The sequence below is a fragment of the Dryobates pubescens genome, chromosome 7 (assembly GCF_014839835.1).
Source record: "Dryobates pubescens isolate bDryPub1 chromosome 7, bDryPub1.pri, whole genome shotgun sequence".
Lineage (NCBI taxonomy): Eukaryota > Metazoa > Chordata > Aves > Piciformes > Picidae > Dryobates > Dryobates pubescens.
This window is the reverse complement of record NC_071618.1, coordinates 13,330,249-13,349,321: the sequence shown is the minus strand read 5'-3', so window position 1 is coordinate 13,349,321 and position 19,073 is coordinate 13,330,249. Positions and strand designations below refer to the sequence as shown.

Sequence of the window (19,073 nt, the reverse complement as noted above, 5' to 3'; positions counted from 1 at the left end):
GGATGTGGTTTTTTTATCACCCACATGTGCATTTGGATGCCTAAATTTTGTTGTAATGTCCCAGTATGTTTATGCTATTGTCAGAGAGAGCTGGACTTGCTCTGTGCAGACAGAAGTTGGAACTGTAAGTTCTGGGCAGTGATAATACAGAGACCCACGCTGTTTCACAAAGCAGTGTAGCTGCAATTGTCTGATGACTTTGCTCTGGGCCTGAACTAGAAATTGAGTGTTCTGTCGTGTCTGTGGGCCTTTAAGTATGTTGGAAATCTGTGATGTGATCCTTTTATTTGTTGTCTTCATCATACAGTCTCCCTATGCATAATCTTAGATTCTTAAAGAGCTGTTGATGATTTTATTTTTTTTCTGACATTCACTCCCATCCTAGCCAGAGGTACTGAGATCTTGCTCTCATTCTTAAAGCTGGTAGATATTAAATACTTAGCTCTAGAGATATTCAATACTTAGCTCAAGTAGTTAATACCTGCTAAATATGTTTATAACACTGAGTTGAATGTATGGGGGGGCTTCAGTGATAAGGATGCAAAGACTCTTAGTTACAAGCAATAAGGGTATGGTTAAACTGCTGAGATGGCACAAGCTGCCCAAGCTAATTAAATTTTGTAAGCATTTTCCAACAGCCCTATCAAAAAAAAAACCCCAAACAAACAAAAACCACCCCACAAAACACCAAACAAACCCAACACCCAAACAAAATCACATTGCTACTGAAAAGTACAAAGTATAGTCATATCCTATAATTTAGTTGCCTGTAATGAAAGCATGTGTTAAAACATTACTGAGACTTATCTGAGGCTGTTGTATGTCCTGTTGTCTCAAAGGAGAGTGCCCTAGTGTGCACTGGGAACTCACTGAAATAGAAGAGAATGTATTTTTGGAGTCAGTAGAATAGTATCCTTAAAACAAAAAGGTGAATGTGTCATTGAAGTTCACTGTGACAGCTCATTTAGTTAAATTCATGGCTGGAGTTCATGACCTCATTCTTTTATTTCATATCATTATATAAAACTTGCATGGGTATTACATGTTGCTATGTCTGAGCTGCTCAACTTCTATAAAAGATTTAAATGCTTAACTAGTGTGTTGCTCCGCATGTGACCATGCACCTAAATTAGTATAATAGGTCTAGGCCTTTGAAGTTGTCTCTGAAGCCAAATTTTTGTTTAGCATATTTTTTAGAGGTTTATTACAAAGGAGAACTAGAAGTTTGGTTGTTTTTTGGGGGGTTTTATGTTCTTTCTGTCCTCTGTGTGGCTGTGGCAGACTGAAAAAAAGAGTTGCCTGATTTTCCGTACTGAGTATCATGTAAAGTGCAATCAGTGTAGCTCAGGTAGAGTGGTTTTGTTGCTGTGCTTCCTGACCACATCTTATTGAAGATAATATTGAGTTGAAATTTTTAAAATGTGCTCTTTCTAACAGGTTGATAAAGCCTATGACTACCTCATTCAGAATTCATCATTCACAAGTAACATAGGCTTTACAGTTACCGTTGGCAGCAACCGTGGAATCTACCTCAGAGATCCTGTCCAGATAGCTGCACCTTCTGATCATGGGGTTGGCATAGAACCAGTCTTTCCTGAGAATACAGGTAGGAAAGAGTTTTTGTATGCAGTGGGGAGTGAGGAAGCAAGCTATAATCTGTAAACAGAAAAGCTGTGATAATGAGGAGTGATAGGAATCTATAATGTAAAAGCAGTAAGTGCAACTCTACAGTTCATCGTGAACGAAGGCGCGCAGCTAACAAACTTTTCCATTGTAACCTCAGACTTCTAACTGCATCGGGTGATTTTGTTGCTTCATGCATCTTCTCACTGTAAAAAGGATCTCTTTGCTGTGAAGAAATTTAAAATTATGTTATGAGGCTAAGGAAAAATACATAAATAATTAGATAGCCCTAATATTTCATGAAATTATAGAACTTAATGGGGTTTATTGTAGATAACTCTAAACACAGGATGATTATTGTTCTAAAGATGAAAGAATTTAACCCTGTGTGTCATCTTAGAGTAAATTCTAGATTTGGACTTGCAAAAACTCTTTGTTTAACAAACCAGAAATACATTTGGTGTCTAATAATGGATAGACAAATATGTCTAAAGGCAATTGATAAATAGATTTTAGTTAGTTACTAGCAGGGTAAAGGTAACTCATACAAATAAAGTTTTACTTTTTCTCAAACTGTTTTGCCCTGCTTTACATTATTAAATACAAATTTAAACTCACTGAGAAACTGAATTACATGGTGTTAGAAGAATATAAATTGATCCCTGTGACAACTTGTTACTAAGAATAATTCCTTTCATAAAACCAGTGTTCCCACATGTTGACATGTGACAAAGAGGTGAGTTTATTGTGAGGAATACAGAGTATGAATCAAGCCCTAACCAATTGATTCCTCTTACATTTTATTGATGTGTACATTTTAATAGCAAATACTATGTCATAGTAGAGTATGGACACATGTTATTGAACTGGGTTTTTAAAAATTCATGTCTTGACAGAAAACACTGAAAGAATATCTCTCCAGCTTCATTTAGCTTTAACTTCCAATGCACCATGGGTCCAGTGTCCTAGTCATTTAGAGCTTATGAACCAATGCCGACATATAAATGTTCGTGTGGATCCGCGTGGCCTGAGAGAAGGATTGCATTATACAGAGGTATTGAAGTTTCAGTGTTCTAAGCAAGATTATGTGCTCTTTCTTTTACATGCATCTCTGTCAACTTTTATTTCCTTAAAAATTACTTTTATAAAAGCTTTGTGTCATACAGTCCAGAAAATACTGCCATGCCATCTCACTATACAGGCTCAATCCAGGGTTCAGCAATAGTTACACTTAAAAATAGCTGAACTAAAATAATAAAACTGTTTGGAACAAATTGTGAGCTGAATTTTAGGTGAAGCTTTTGATATATGGCTTATCAGATGTGAACTGAAAGCTTTTGGGGCAAGATTGAAATGAGTTTAAGTGTAGAATCTAATGTGTTTGAGTTTTCTCTTGATGAATATTCCTGCTTTACTCTTTCTAGGATAACAGTGGTCAAATAAAGATTAATCTCTCAATTTTTTTTCTTCAGTGATAACTACAAAGATTGAATTTAAACTATTTGCAGAGTATTTTTAATGTTGTCTTCTGTAATGTGATTTTGAAGATTTTTAGTGTCTGCATTTTGGGTTTTTTTAGGTGTGTGGATATGATATAGCAATGCCTAATGCAGGCCCTCTGTTCAGAGTTCCAATAACTGTTATTATACCAACAAGGTCAGTAAACTTTATCTGCTGGCACTATCTGTATTCTTTAAGTTCAGTTTTCTGTACCCATTTCACTTGTCATTTATTTCACTACCTTCTTTCTCTGGGAGTTCTTGAACTTGCTACTGACTTTCATAAGGGAACAGATACCTGAAAATACCTACAGCAGTGGCTTTTTTGTAGTTTTGGTCTTAGTAGTCAGGAAACAGTGTTTGGCTTAGCCACAGTGGCAGCAGTTTCCTGGTCCACCCAGGACATGTGACTTCTGACTGGTTGACCAAAATATCCATGAGTATACTCATAGGTCAACTGGAGTTCCATTATTTTCATTTGCATCTCATGGAGTACAGTACATAAAGGTAGGAGGCATTATTTGGCAGGTGAACATTGGAGTAAGCTTCCATCACGCCTTTAATACTAATTTTCTGAATTTGCTCTATTGTGCTCACCATTGGTTTAAACATAGGACTTCAGTGATGTTGATAGGAAAGATTGTTTTGTTAAATCTATTCAGTGGATAATCTGCCCTGAGGGAAAAAAGTCATTCATAGAAATGTTGCTTTTTACATACCTTACCTCACTTCGGGGAATTCTGTCATTAAGCAAAACCAGGTCCAAAGAAAAATAGAACTCTTTGATACTTACGTTAAAGCAGGGCAGGTAAGGTGTCTGCATAATGCAGTGGTGCTGATCTACAGAATCTGACAGCACACTGTATTAGTATGGATTAAAGATAATTGGTGTTGATGACTAAGTATGGTCATTGTACACTTCTTATAAGAGTATTTCTGAATTTTAAACACTTTTTTTAAAAAGTGTTTGGTTTTTGTCAGAAGTTTCACAGGTTGATTGCTACTTGTGTTTTCTTTTTGACATATAGCGTAGATGAATCATCAAGCTATGACCTGACATATACAGATGTTCATTTTAAACCTGGTCAAATCCGAAGGCACTTCATTGATGTTCCACAGGGAGCAACATGGGCTGGTAAGGAAAATGACCACACTTAATTAAACACTTCATCTATCAGACTTGACAACATTGCTTTGAAGTAATTGTCGAGTTCTGCCTGAATAAGAACTGAAGGGTTTGACCCATTAATGCATTAAATATTTATTTGATTTTAAGCTCTTACAGGAGTGATTTTGAGTTATTTCTTGGCTTCAGGTATAGTAAAATCCTGATTCCCAGTCCCACAAGCCAGCAAACACAATCTGAAGTGGTTGCCTGTAACTGGAGGATTACCTTATGTTTATGAAGAAGTGTTATTGTCTGAAGCTTGTCTAGTTTTCCAGATTATAGAATGGTCTGGGTTGGAAGGGACATCCTAAAGTCATCTAGTCCAACCCCCTCTGCAATAGACGGGTATCCTCAACTAGATCAGGCTGCCCAGAGCCCTGTTGAGCCTCACTTTGAATATCTCCAGGGATGGGGCCCCAACCAAGTCTGGGAAACCTGTTCCAGTGTTCCACTGTCCTCATAGTAAAGAACGTGTTCCTAGTGTCCAATCTAAATCTGCTCTTAGCTAGTTTGAAGCCATTGCCCCATGTCCTATTGCTGCAGGCCCCTGTAAACAGTCTCTCTTCATGTAAAGTTGAAAGATGTCTTAACTGAAGAAAATTTGATTTTCATAATGGGCAAGTAGTTTGTAATTCTGCAAGAAGGAAAAAGTGGTGTGGGTTTTTTTTCCCTAGTCTTCCTGTAGGTGATTACTAAATAATCCTTTCAAGAATCTTTAATTTCAAGTGAAGTTAGTGATGCTACTCTTAATTTGGAATTCAGCAGCAAACTGTCCTGTACAGATTAATCTGGTAGTATAAATGTGTAATTCTTAGTTTTTAATTCAGTCATGTTTCTCTTAATGGATCTCTGAACTTAACTAGTTTCCCTTAATTTGAAAGGGTGGTTGTAAATAACTGAAATGCAAGCATTATTCACATATGAAGCCACTCGGGTTACTGTGCAGCTTCTTAAATTAAAAATTGCTTCTGAAACTTCCTGTTGAATCTCTGCTTTCCTTCTAAAATTCTTGTGTCTTGAAACTAAATTTTCTTTTTTTTCTTTAATGTAGAAGTGACAGTATGTTCGTGTTCAGCTGATGTGACTGCGAAGTTTGTGCTTCATGCCGTTCAGCTTGTGAAACAAAAAGCGTACAGAAGCCATGAATTCTACAAATTTTCATCCTTACCAGAAAAAGGATCGGTGACTGAAGCATTTCCTGTCTTAGTAAGTTACCTTAGGATGGTGTAGGGAAAGAGAGAGGAAAAGAGTATATCAGTACAGTATAGTGAAACTCCTTTCATTGTTGTTTTTTCTCCAAAGAAAAACCCCAAACCCAAGAACTTGTATGCTTGTTACAGTACAGAAGGCATTTAGTTGTCAGTTTTGAAAAGTTCTTTTACAGCTTGCTAGAGTTAATGTTAGAGTTAATTACTTTGATAATTTATGAGTTTAGTATGTGTGTAGTCTGCGTATTTGGAAGGATAGGAAAAAAAGATGTAACGTTTAAAAGCTTGTAGCTTTCTCTGTAAGCTTTACCCCTGGCACTCTAAGATCATCAGTCATCCTGTGTTGTTGGAGTTGTCTTCTGTTTTCTGGACCAAGTGTGACGTCTTACTTGGTACTGCACAAACCTATTCAGTAAACCAGACATAAAGTGGTCTTTTAGAGCTGTACTCCATTTTTATTGTTTTGAGATGAGGGAGGTTGGGATGAAGAGAAGAGGAAGATGGAAACTTGAGTCTAACTTTCTGCTTTTGTTACCTAGGCTGGAAAAACCATTGAATTTTGTGTTGCTCGGTGGTGGGCAAGCCTTAGTGATGTTAGCATTAATTACACCATTTCTTTTCATGGTGTTCTTTGTGCTAGTCCTCAACTAAACATGGTAAGCTTCCAAAGTATGTGGGTGTTTTTTTTTAATTACTCTAAAGTCCTATGGTATCTCAGAATAAAAAAAGCTTTTATTCATTATTGTCTGTATTTAGAAAGATTAAAAATAACTTTATACATCAGATGCTCATGTTTTCTTTACATAAGTAGAGTTGAGTCAAATAGAAATGCCCTTTACCATTACTGTGTGATTTTTTATTTTTTTTTTCCCTTGTGTTTTCATTATGAATCAGTAGAAGAGTTAAAGGGAGGGAGGGGAAGCCAACACAAATAGAAGGCATACTAAAAGGCTGAAATTGTAACTACACTTAGACTAGGAAGTGTTGGTGTGAATAAACTTTTCTGGGACTGCAGTTTTTGAATACCTAAGCTACCATTGCTAAAAGACAATACTCTGAATACCATATTGAGAATAAAATGTCATTAATTTTCTGTTTAGTGTTTCATTGAGATGTGCTGATTTGCTCTAGATTTGTCAGTTAGGGCAACTGAAGGCATAAGGATGGGCAATGTCGTAATTTTTAAGATTCTCTGGTGCTGAAGGGCTGAAAAGGTTGCTAAAAAGGTAAATTTACAATACTTTGTCTTGCTCCTGCATTCTTTGCTCTTCTATGCAACCTGGGTTGGCTTGACTTTGCCTCTGTCTTGCTCTGTTTGAGAGCTAAGATGGCCACCACCATGCTAATTTATCATGGGTCCTTCCATATTTTTATTTTTTTTTCATCTACCTGTCCCATGGATGAATTTGGATGTGTTTAGATTCCTAAGTGCTGAACAAAAGTGGGTGCACTGTGATAAGGCACCAGGTTTTGAACCAGTATAGCAGAAATGAAAGAGCTAATGTTGGTGTTGTGGTAGGTTGAGAGAGGGCTTAGCTCTCCCTCCTCCACAGAGTAAGAAACCACAGCTAACTCAGTCGAAGAGCAAAAGCTATATATTTACAAGCATATATGGAAAGCAGGTTATATATAACACAATATATACAGGTATTTACAATATATACACAGAAATACACAGCAAAGACAAATAACACAACAAAAATCCCTCCCTCAGGGAGGGATCCCCTCTTTGGAACCCCCTCTCTCCCCCCCTTACCTCCCTTTTTCCCCAAAAAGGGGTTAGAGAGAGAGAAAGGCAAGTTACTAAGGAAAAGAGTTGTTAGCAAGCTTCAAAAGCCCATGCAGGATTAGTGTTTGCTTATCTGAAGGCCAAGTCCAGCAGTTCGCAGAAGAAGCAGGCAGGGAGAACAGGCTGAAACCTCCAACTCCCCCAACTCCCAAACCCAACTGAACTGAGGAAAAAAAAATTTTCCAACCGCTTCACAATCTAAAGCTGAATTTTTGTTTATCAACCAATGAAATTCGTTTAGAATATCAGAATGTTTTGGTTCTAGTACCAAAAACATTAGCCAGTGTGTTCCAGCAGTGTTTGTTCTTAAAGGCACAGCCTCAAACGACCACAGTCCACCCCTTTCTAAACAATTTCATTGGCTGTTCGTACTGTCCATCCAATCCAGAACAATATTTACAGTTCGTAAGTTAAGTTCATCGTCCATTCCGGCTATACTCAGATGTAGATGATTCAGAAGTCCAAGAAAATCCAAAATCAAGAAAATGGAAAACAGTTTGTCTCTCCGCAGACGAAGCGAAGAAAAAGGGAAACAGGGACTCAGGGACTCTCAGTTGACTCAGGGCTCTCAGGGTTCTCAGGGTTCGTGCACCGTAGATTCCTCAGGGATTCTTTCCTTTGGACGCGCTGTAGCTGTACAACATTCTGAAATTAAACTCTCTCAGCTAAAGTTAAATCTCTTTGTGGAATACACTGAATTTCACCATTCTCTTGCATTACCCAATAAGTGTGACCCGGACCTTCTGCTGAAACCACCCCTCGGACAGGTTTAGCCTCTCCTGAGGGCGAAAATACCCAAACAGTTTTACCTAACAGATTCTTTTCCCTAACAACAGGAACTCTATCACCTTCTACTTTCTGTAGCAGATCAGAATGTGCAGGTCCAGCTCGGTTCACTGAACCTCTACTGTTCACCAGCCAGGTTGCTTGTGCTAAATGTTTCTCCCAGTTTTTCAAAGATCCACCTCCCATGGCTTTGAGAGTGGTCTTCAACAAACCGTTGTAGCGTTCAATCTTCCCTGCAGCTGGTGCATAGTAAGGAATATGGAAAATCCACTCAATACCGTGCTCTTTTGCCCAGCTCTTTACAAGGTTGTTCTTGAAGTGAGTTCCGTTGTCTGACTCAATCCTCTCTGGAGTTCCGTGTCTCCACAGGATCTGTCTCTCCAGACCGAGAATGGTGTTGCGTGCAGTTGCATGTGGAACTGCGTAAGTTTCCAGCCATCCGGTGTTCGCCTCTACCATAGTAAGCACATATTGCTTACCAGAACGAGAACGTGGTAGAGTGATGTAGTCAATCTGCCAAGCTTCACCATACCTGTATTTGGACCATCTGTCACCATACCACAAGGGCTTAATTCTCTTTGCCTGCTTAATAGCAGCACAAATGTCACAGTCATGGATGACTTGTGTGATGGCATCCATGGAAATGTCTATGGATCTGTCACGAGCCCATTGGTATGTTGCATCTCTGCCTTGATGTCCTGACGAATCGTGAGCCCACCGAGCTAAGAATATCTCACCTCGGTGTTTCCAGTCGAGATCAAGTTCAGAGTCCTTGTCTACTTGAGAAACTCTTGCAGCTAGATCTGCCTGATGGTTGTGCTGCTGTTCCTCAGTAGCTTTGCTCTTGGGAATGTGAGCATCAATGTGTCTCACTTTCACTGGAATTCTCTCGATTCGATCAGCAATGTCTTGCCACAGTTCAGCTGCCCAGATGGGTTTTCCTTTCCTCTGCCAGCCATTCTTTTTCCAGTTCTTTAGCCAACCCCATAGAGCATTGGCTACCATCCATGAGTCGGTGTAGAGATAAAGCTTTGGCCATCTCTCACGTTCAGCCACGTCGAGAGCTAGCTGGACAGCTTTTACCTCTGCAAACTGACTGGATTCTCCTTCTCCATCCTTCGCCTCTGCAACTCGGCGTGTTGGACTCCACACGGCAGACTTCCACCTTCGCTTGTTCCCGACGAGACGACAGGAACCGTCTGTGAACAAAGCATATTTCTTTTCATCATCAGAAAGGTCATTGTAAGGAGGAGCTTCCTCAGCACGAGTTACTCTCTCCTCTGGAGGTTTAGCACAGTTGGTATCTTCAGGCCAACTTGAGATCACCTCCACCAGACCAGGTCTTTCAAGATTTCCCATTCGAGCTCTCTGTGTTATCAGGGCCATCCACTTAGACCAGGTGGAATCTGTGGCATGATGTGGTGTGGAACCTTTGCCTTTGAACATCCAATTCAAAACTGGCAATCTGGGAGCTAAGAGAAGTTGTGACTCAGTTCCAATTACTTCAGAAGCTGCTTTCACTCCTTCATAGGCAGCTAGAATCTCTTTCTCTGTTGGAGTGTAATTAGCCTCTGAACCTCTGTAACCTCGACTCCAGAAACCAAGAGGTCGTCCACGTGTCTCACCTGGAACTTTTTGCCACAAGCACCAGGTTGGACCATTGTCACCTGCAGCCGTGTACAAAATGTTCTTAATGTCTGGACCATCTCGCACAGGTCCCAGACCCACTGCTTGGACTACTTCTTGCTTTATCTGGTCAAAGGCTGCTTGTTGTTCAGGTCCCCAGTGGAAACTGTTCCTCTTTCGAGTCACATCATACAGAGGTTTCACAATCTGACTGTATCCAGGAATGTGTAGTCTCCAAAATCCCACTATCCCCAAGAAACGTAGAGTTTCTTGCTTGTTCGTGGGATTTGCCATGGTAGAGACTCTATTTACCACATCCACTGGAATGTGTCGGCGTCCATCCTGCCACTGCACTCCCAGAAACTGGATCTCTGTGGTAGGACCTTTCACTTTGTCTCTCTTGATGGCAAAACCTGCATTCAGGAGAATGTCCATGATTTTGTTACCTTTCTCGAAGACTTCCTCAGCAGTTTTACCCCAGACGATGATATCATCGATGAACTGGATGTGTTCTGGAGCACCACCTTCCTCCAGAGCATCATGGATTACTGCATGACAGATGCTGGAGCTGTGGATCCAGCCCATTGGCAGTCTGTTGAAAGTGTACTGGATTCCTCTCCAGGTGAAAGCAAACTGAGGCCTGCATTCCTCTGCTATGGGAATAGAGAAGAAGGCATTAGCAATGTCTATGGTAGCATACCATTTGGCCTCTTTGGATTCCAGCTCATACTGGAGTTCCATCATGTCTGGTACTGCTGCACTCATAGGCGGAGTTACTTCATTCAGGGCTCGGTAGTCCACTGTCAGACGCCAGTCTCCATTCGGCTTTCGCACAGGCCACACTGGACTGTTGAAAGGTGAATGAGTTTTGCTGATGACTTTCTGACTCTCCAACTGACGAATCAGATTCTGAATGGGCAACAAAGAGTCACGGTTGGTTCTGTATTGTCTGTGATGCACAGTCCGAGAAGCAACCGGCAACTTAATGTCCTGAATCTTGTGTTGTCCCACAACTGCAGATTCATCAGAAAGCTCAGGTCTAGCAGACAGCTTCAGTTTTTGTCCATCAATTTCTACAGAAGCTACTCCAAAAGCCCATTTGTAACCTTTAGGGTCTTTGAAACGCCCTTCTCTCAGAAAATCAATTCCCAAAATACAAGGTGCATCAGGTCCGGTCACAACTGTATGCTTTTTCCATTGTTTACCAGTTAAGCTTATATTAACCTCCACTTTACTTAACTCTTGAGATCCACCAGTGACTCCCAGAATAGTTATGGACTCTGATCCCTGATAATTTGATGGCAATATGGTGCACTGAGCTCCTGTGTCAACCAAGGCCCTGTACTTCTGAAAGTGTGAAGTGCCAGGCCACTGGATGTACACATCCCAATAGATTCTGTTATCTGTATTACCCCTCTCCTCCCCCTGGCGGGAGGCAGGGCACCCCTAGTTATGGGGAACATGTCCACAGGTGCAACGAGCACACTGTGCAGTGTTAGAACTGGAGCCACTGTTGGAGCTACTAGAGTTGTCCTGGGGAACTGTAGAAGTAACAGCTACCCTTCTGGTATTGCTACCTCGGGTTCTGCCACTTTGCAGTTCTCTCAGTCTCCTGAAAAGATTAGAAGTTGGTTGACCATCCCACCTGTTCATGTTCTCACCAAACTGATCACGCAGGGTAATCCAAATAGTCCTACGTGACTGCCTTGGTGGTCTGTTTTGGTTTGATCTGTTTTGGAATGACCTCCTTGGAGGATGTCTATTCCTCACAGATGAAACCTGTACCCACCTGGAGGAAGAATTGGAATCATCTTTTTGTGCCAATTGGGAGATGGTGTTTTTAAATTCATCCTTCAGCTCTTTCATGCAATTCTCCAGTTTTCCAGACAGAGTTTCAATGGCTGAAACCAAAGAAACACGTGTCATGCTATCATCCAATTGTCTCAATTGATCAGTGAATTGGCCAACCGTAAGAGGAGCTCCACCATAATTTCTTGCTACAATTCTGCTTGCCAGAATGTTTGCATAATTAGAAGGAGCAAGCTTGATGAGCTTTTTAGCAAGACCATTTCCTACAGGAACATCATCAGGATTCAGAGATTCATGTTCACCATAGAGTACCTCTCTAACAGCAAATTCTCTCAGACGCTTAATTCCCTCATCTATGGTAGTCCAGGGCTTAGGATTCCATGGAAGATCATCTCGGGAAGGGTATCTCATGAGAACCGCCATTAGAAGGCGTATCCACAGATTAACCTTACCGAGAGCCTTGCCTAGATGTCTATCTATTCCATTATCCTTTGAGAGAGTTCCTAGCTGGGCTGCTGACTTGTCTCCAACCATTAGAGCTGGAGCACCTGTATCATAGCATCTACCAAGCCAAGCGAGAACTGGCTCCTTATCTGCTCTGAGATAGTCTTTTCTTACATTTCTAAGCTCCTCCCGGGGTGAAGAGCAGTCGGTTATGTCATCTTGTTCTTGCTCCTCTGCCTCCTGTTCCTCAACTTGTGGTCCCAACAACCTTTCTGTCACTCTCTCAAGGATCCCTTTAAGCTGAGAGGCACCACCACTAGCTGCTGTCCTACCAAGAGATGCATCTCGATCCTCTGATGATCTCAATAACTCAGCTATATTTTTAAGACAGATTTTCTCTTCCTCCCCAGCAGAAGAACCTTGCTGTGCATCCCCGTCAGCTCCTGAATCAGCTTTAGTCTTACCCTTCCTTGTTGTTAAAACTGCTACTTGCTTTACTGGAGCTGTGTTTGGGTTTCCAGCTGCCTTATTATCAGAAGCTGATAAGCTTTGAGACAGATTAGTTGCTTTGGAGGACGCTTCCGCTCCTGCCATGGAAGAAGGAGGAAATGACTTTGCCTCGTTAATGGTGGCTGCCTGGGACACAGGAGCCGCCATGTTTGGGGCTACTGTAGCCCCTGGCTGCTTGCCAGAATCATCACCATTGCTATTCAGAGCTGCCTTGCCGGTTGACTTTTTAGCTTTATCTTTAACTGACACAGATTCTCCATTATCATCCTCACTGGATGTTCCTGAAACAGAGCCAGGGTGGCGTTTTCGTCTCTTAACCCTCCGTTTTATAACAAAACATGCCTTAGAAACTTTTCTCTCCCGGTACAGTGTCACTAGCAAATACACATTACTTATCACCAGCAGCAGGACTACACACATCAAGAAAATCAGCTTTGGATCCCAGCCATCACTTAAAATTACCCCTCCACCGAGCGGAATCTTAAACTCTTTTATCTCAATAGGGAGTGTGCTAGATGTAACATTCCTGTACTTTTTAACATAAAAGAATTCCAGGCACTGATCATACAGAAGCCGAATCTTGTACTTAAACCACAAATATAATTTTTGCATTATATATTTACCTATCTTATCGATAATCATACCCAGGCAATACTTGTAGATCAATACACTGAAGACCGAGAAGAGCAGACGCTCAAAAAGCCAAAACACCTTCATGTTTGCTCGTTCGACTTAAGCAAGCAATAAATCAAACTAATTTGTCAGCAAGCCCCACGTTGGGCGCCAATTAATGTGGTAGGTTGAGAGAGGGCTTAGCTCTCCCTCCTCCACAGAGTAAGAAACCACAGCTAACTCAGTCGAAGAGCAAAAGCTATATATTTACAAGCATATATGGAAAGCAGGTTATATATAACACAATATATACAGGTATTTACAATATATACACAGAAATACACAGCAAAGACAAATAACACAACAAAAATCCCTCCCTCAGGGAGGGATCCCCTCTTTGGAACCCCCTCTCTCCCCCCCTTACCTCCCTTTTTCCCCAAAAAGGGGTTAGAGAGAGAGAAAGGCAAGTTACTAAGGAAAAGAGTTGTTAGCAAGCTTCAAAAGCCCATGCAGGATTAGTGTTTGCTTATCTGAAGGCCAAGTCCAGCAGTTCGCAGAAGAAGCAGGCAGGGAGAACAGGCTGAAACCTCCAACTCCCCCAACTCCCAAACCCAACTGAACTGAGGAAAAAAAAATTTTCCAACCGCTTCACAATCTAAAGCTGAATTTTTGTTTATCAACCAATGAAATTCGTTTAGAATATCAGAATGTTTTGGTTCTAGTACCAAAAACATTAGCCAGTGTGTTCCAGCAGTGTTTGTTCTTAAAGGCACAGCCTCAAACGACCACAGGTGTGCATGCAGCTCCTTTCACCTATCAGGATTACATCGAGTGAATAATGGAGAGTTAAAAATGAGAGAATACAAACAGGTTTTGCCTATCCTTCTTGAGCACCTGTAACTTTTTATAAATGAATAGTGCTGATATAGTGGTGACTTTGTCTCAAAATACAGCTACTTTTCAAATAATTTTGCCCATCACTAGCCCATGTGTGTAGTATTTTTTCTTTATCACAAAATTAAATTGTTCTGTAATAATCCTAAGCAGAAGCACCAGAAAATACTTGTTTTAAGATTCTGGATGAATAACTCTTGTGTTTATTGAACTACCCAATCAAAGGCAATTATCACAAATCACAAACAAAACCTGACTTTGTGACTGGTACAGTTCCGTATGAAGTGCTTCAAATGAAGGGGAGGGGAGAGTATACAAAGACTTTGGCTCTGAATTTTAGTTGCATGTTCTAGTGTATCTGTTGCTGTAAAGTAGAGATAAACATGTGACAATTTCAGACTCCAGCATTATTACTTATAGACAGATACAGCTTGTGTTGTATTTCTGAGGGACATACCAGATGGTCAACATCTGGTATTGTAAGTGCACAGAAGCATAATTGTCATGTGCTTTTTCTTTAGCATGCTTCAGAAGGCATCGTACGATTTGATGTCCAGTCCCTGCTGAAGTATGAAGATATTGCTCCATGTATAAATCTGAAAAGCTGGGTTCAAACGCTCAGGTAGAGTTTCTGGTGAACTGTGTTGGGAAAGTGAGAAAACTGTTCATAGGTAGTTGGAACAGTAACAAGTTAACAGTGAAATTTAGAATAGTGACAATATTCTTGTCAAAATGTAAGTGGGGTTTGGAGGTATGAATAAAATTTCAGTGTTCTCTTTTTTGGTTCCATATAACTGCAGTAAAGTTTGGGAATTACAGTACATTTTCCATACAAACCATTTTCCTTAACCTAATTCAAATAAAATAAAACAAAAAGACATGGCTTCCAAAGGAGGCACTTGGAGATAAAAGGCACTTTAATATTTAAAGAATCCAATTGTCTTTATTTGGTGCTACTGATTGCTTTGGGGTTTTTTTTAAGCAGCTGCTGCAGGTCCTGACCAATTTTTACCTGGGAAAACTCTCTTCTCTTTCTTGCTTGATTGGAAGTTTCTTTTGTAGAATCTGGTGCAAAATTTTGTGTGGAAACTCGTGTTTATCTTCTTGTCAGTTGCTTATTTGGAAGAAAAACTTTGAAACATTACTAACCAGTGCGGCAGTTACTGAAGTTGGTCTCTTAATGAGGAAAAAGAAATGCCATGCAGTTTAAGCAGTACTTTCAAGAGTTGGGCTGGACACAGTAGTCAGTAATCCGAAGTTTTTGTTATTTGGGCCTCTCAGTAGAGATCTTGTGCTCTGTCTGATACTTTTGGATACTTGTAACTGGAATGGATGTTGCCAGAAGTTTAATGAACATGCTGCCAGGTTAGATTCTGAAATGCCTGACTTCATGGCCTTAAGGAAATAAAACAGTCCCCTAAAGTATCTTTGCTTCATTCTTGATTTGTAAAATGGAGATGCTTTTGAACTGACATTCATTTTAACTGAGGATTTTATGATACCTGAATAGTTGGGAGTATTTTTGGAGACTTTACTGCATGTGCTGATTTCAGTTTTACTTATGGAAGTTTTGCTTCTGCTTAAGCATAACAAATTTTGATAGAGGATGCATCTTTAAGAGAACGTTCTGTTGTTTTTTTTCTGTCATGTAACTGCAGACCAGTGAGTACAAAAATAAAACCTTTGGGGTCCAGAGATGTTTTACCAAATAATCGTCAACTGTATGAGATGATTCTGACCTACAACTTCCATCAGGTAAGGCTTATGTGTGCTTGTTTTTTAAAAGGCAGTTATAAATAGAGCATTTTCTAAAACTATATTTTAACTTTAGAGAAACAAGGTCTAGATTCACTCTCAAGACTCAGCACAGTCAAAATTCTGATTTCTTTTTAGGAGCTACTATTAATTAAAAATGGGATTTAGTTCAGGTATCCCTTTAAATATGTCTGTAAGCATTTTACTACTTTTAATGAATAGCGGATTAAAATTTTCCAACATTTCTTTTTAATAGCCGAAGAGTGGAGAAGTAACTCCAAGCTGTCCACTTCTTTGTGAATTGTTGTATGAATCTGAATTTGATAGTCAACTGTGGATTATTTTTGACCAGAACAAAAGACAGATGGGTTCTGGAGATGCCTATCCACACCAGGTATAGAGTAATGTATTTATTTTACCTTCTGTTTTCTGCATAGTGTGAACATTTCCATTCTTTTTCACCTCCCAGGCCTGCTGTTAACTCCTAACATTTCCTGATCTGTATAGATAATAATGTTCTTATGCCTTCAAAAGAAGACAGGTTCAGTGGTAATGTATTTGTATGGGGAAAAAAGTAATGACAGGTTTGTTTCCATGAAAGAGCTTTGTGGCTTTTTGTTTGGTTTTTTTTTTTTTTCCCAAGGAAGAAGAAAGTTATGCTGTGTGCTTTTTCTAAACAAAGCTGTTAACTCTTGTTATTTTGATTGGTGCTCCTTGAGTGAATTCAAGTTTTCATCTTTATATTTGGGTTTCTTACATGTCTATTTATGGTGGAAAGTATCCATTGTTTAATCTATTATCTGACATCCACTGATAAATCAGGGGCTTCTGTATCCATGAAGACTTGTCTTCTGGGCAGTTGATGTCTTCAAACAGCCTTTTAAATGCTGTAGCTTGGTTTACTTCCTGTTGCCTTTCAAAAGGAATTTTTTATGCAAGACTTGCAGATACTGTAACCTCTGTAGGTATATCTCTTTCTACTGGAACAGACTGATCATGTATTAAAGGATTGGGCCGGGGAAGAAATAGAAAGAAAGAAAAAGTAGAGAAGTATTTTCCATTGCTTTTCCTTCTGAAAATATTTTTTTACCACTCCAAAACTACAGTTGAATTTCATCAATGTAATGTTTATTTTAACAGATTTCTACACTTCAAGAATGATCAAAAATCAGTTTTAAAGCATGTCATTTGACTCTTACAAATTAATTTCAGAAGTTACATTATTGAAACTTCTATTCATAGCCTGCATTTTTAAGAAGCTGTGAAATACAAAAATTGCCAAAGTGATCCATTACTCACACCTAGTGGATCACCAGTACCATAAATCTCTGATGTTCTGCATCATAGAACAATTCTAAAGCAATTCAAAATTACTTTATCCAAAAAGGAATATCAACAGAAAGCATGAATCCCTAACCCAGGAGGAGATTCTGGGAGCCGTGTGGTTCTGAATTACTGTGCCTTTCTGTTTTAGGTCTGCTTTTTGTATTTACAGCAGCAGAAAGGAAATGAAGCTTGGTGGTGCTCAAAACACCTGTACAATGCCCTATTAGGATGATAGAAATGAAAAAATGTTTTCAAAACTAAGAACTTGAGAGTCTAGGTGACTTTTGGTGGTGTATTGTTGTGTGTTATTTGGGGAGGCAAGTTGTTTGACTTTTTTTAATAAGTGGAAGTGGTTATCTGCACATACCTAACTCAGTATGTAAAAAGCTTAGGGCAGAGACTTGCAGCTCTTGAAACTGTAGCCTTAAATGGCACAGGAATACTGGATCCCTTGTTGTGAAAGCTGGTACAATATTGAGACAGTAGAGGATATTCCAAACCACAGAGTAGATTGAAACTGAACCTGCTAGATGTTTTAAGCCGAAAATTTAGCAGGAATTAAGATGATTGCTAGAGCATTTATTTCATTGTAGGCATAGAAGCAAATAATGTCAGCCTATTTTGTGTTCTGAATTTTGTTTTTTACTTTTTCCCAGTCAATCTAAAATGTGTTTTAGCGGCTATCAAGTCTTAAAATCACTGCTTGTGGGAAATTCCAAAGCTAGCTGTCTCGAATATTTTAAATTCTTAGTTATATGGATGAAGAAGAACACAACAATCTTATTTTTAGGTTTCTTCGTGAATAGTGAAGCATCTAATCTTGACATTTATGAGAACTTCTTTCTTTCAGTATTCTGTGAAACTGGAAAAAGGAGATTACACTATTCGGTTGCAAATCCGTCATGAACAGAACAGTGAGCTGGATCGCATCAAAGACCTCCCATTTATTGTTTCTCACAGGTTGTCTAGTACCTTGAGCTTAGATATTTATGAAAACCATAGCCTTGCTCTCTTAGGGAAGAAGAAATCCAACAGTTTGACTTTACCACCAAAACACAGCCAGCCGTTCTTTGTTACATCTCTGCCTGATGACAAGTAAGTTACTCATGTCCTGCTTTTGTCACCTATATCAGCTGCCTCTGCACCTAGCTGAAGTGGTGCTTTGATAGTATTGGCTTAGTCATCTAGTTCCTCTTGTGTTGCTTTTTCACAGTGTGGGCTTACTGTATTCCAAATGGAACATTAATGAACCTGGGTTTAATACTGAACTGTCTTTCTTTGAACAGAATACCTAAAGGAGCAGGACCAGGATGCTACCTGGCAGGAGCTCTTACACTGTCTAAAACAGAACTTGGAAAGAAAGCTGTGAGTATTTGGCATGGATAACTGCTTGACTTTTTTCTTTTTTTTTTTTTATTTTAAACTTTTGAAGCAAGTAATTGGCATGCCAGGAAATACTGCGCTGCATTTCATGGGTTTAGCACTTCAGAGAGCACTAGGTTTAGTAACATAACACATGTAGAAGCAGTTGTTTCATTATGAAGTCAGAGTAACTTCTGTGTAATTCTGATTTTATTTTCATTTTATAATTTCAAATTGTTATATTTTCTACATTTTTAATTCTGATTGTTTTGCTCTGAATCGCTGTCTCTAGAACCAGCTGCTTTTTTGTTCATGTAGAGACTTTTAAAGTGCTATTATGTAATTGCTTACCTTAGTATATATAATTAATTTTTTTAATGCAGAAGTATGTACATATATTGCTTTGTGCATGTTGGGTTATCTGAAACAGCTATACTTTCTTGCATGTGTACAATTTTCTATACAAATGTGTTAACACCTACATGCTACTGTTACAAAGTAGCAGGAATTTTGCTGACTTCAGTGCATAAGCGGATAGTCTTACCCGCTGCACACTGATGTTGTCAACCACTGACCGACTGTAAGCTACAACAGAATGCTCTAAGATCTTTTTATGTGATGCTAGAAATAAGATTTAGGGTGGTTATGCTCCAAATGCAGCA

The 19,073-nt window shown here is 39.5% G+C and overlaps 1 protein-coding gene across 2 annotated transcripts in view; it reads left to right on the top strand.

Annotated features, from left to right (window-relative positions):
• Positions 1 to 19,073, top strand: part of TPP2 (tripeptidyl peptidase 2) — a 62,113-nt gene that overhangs the window by 18,460 nt on the left and 24,580 nt on the right. For both annotated transcript variants that reach the window (XM_054162904.1, XM_054162903.1), the window contains exons 13-23: positions 1,438 to 1,606; positions 2,520 to 2,677; positions 3,203 to 3,279; positions 4,151 to 4,257; positions 5,342 to 5,496; positions 6,038 to 6,154; positions 14,490 to 14,590; positions 15,627 to 15,723; positions 15,980 to 16,117; positions 17,900 to 18,144; positions 18,336 to 18,414. In XM_054162904.1, the coding sequence (XP_054018879.1) occupies positions 1,438 to 1,606; positions 2,520 to 2,677; positions 3,203 to 3,279; positions 4,151 to 4,257; positions 5,342 to 5,496; positions 6,038 to 6,154; positions 14,490 to 14,590; positions 15,627 to 15,723; positions 15,980 to 16,117; positions 17,900 to 18,144; positions 18,336 to 18,414 (1,443 nt within the window). The remainder of the gene's footprint in view (positions 1 to 1,437; positions 1,607 to 2,519; positions 2,678 to 3,202; positions 3,280 to 4,150; positions 4,258 to 5,341; positions 5,497 to 6,037; positions 6,155 to 14,489; positions 14,591 to 15,626; positions 15,724 to 15,979; positions 16,118 to 17,899; positions 18,145 to 18,335; positions 18,415 to 19,073) is intronic.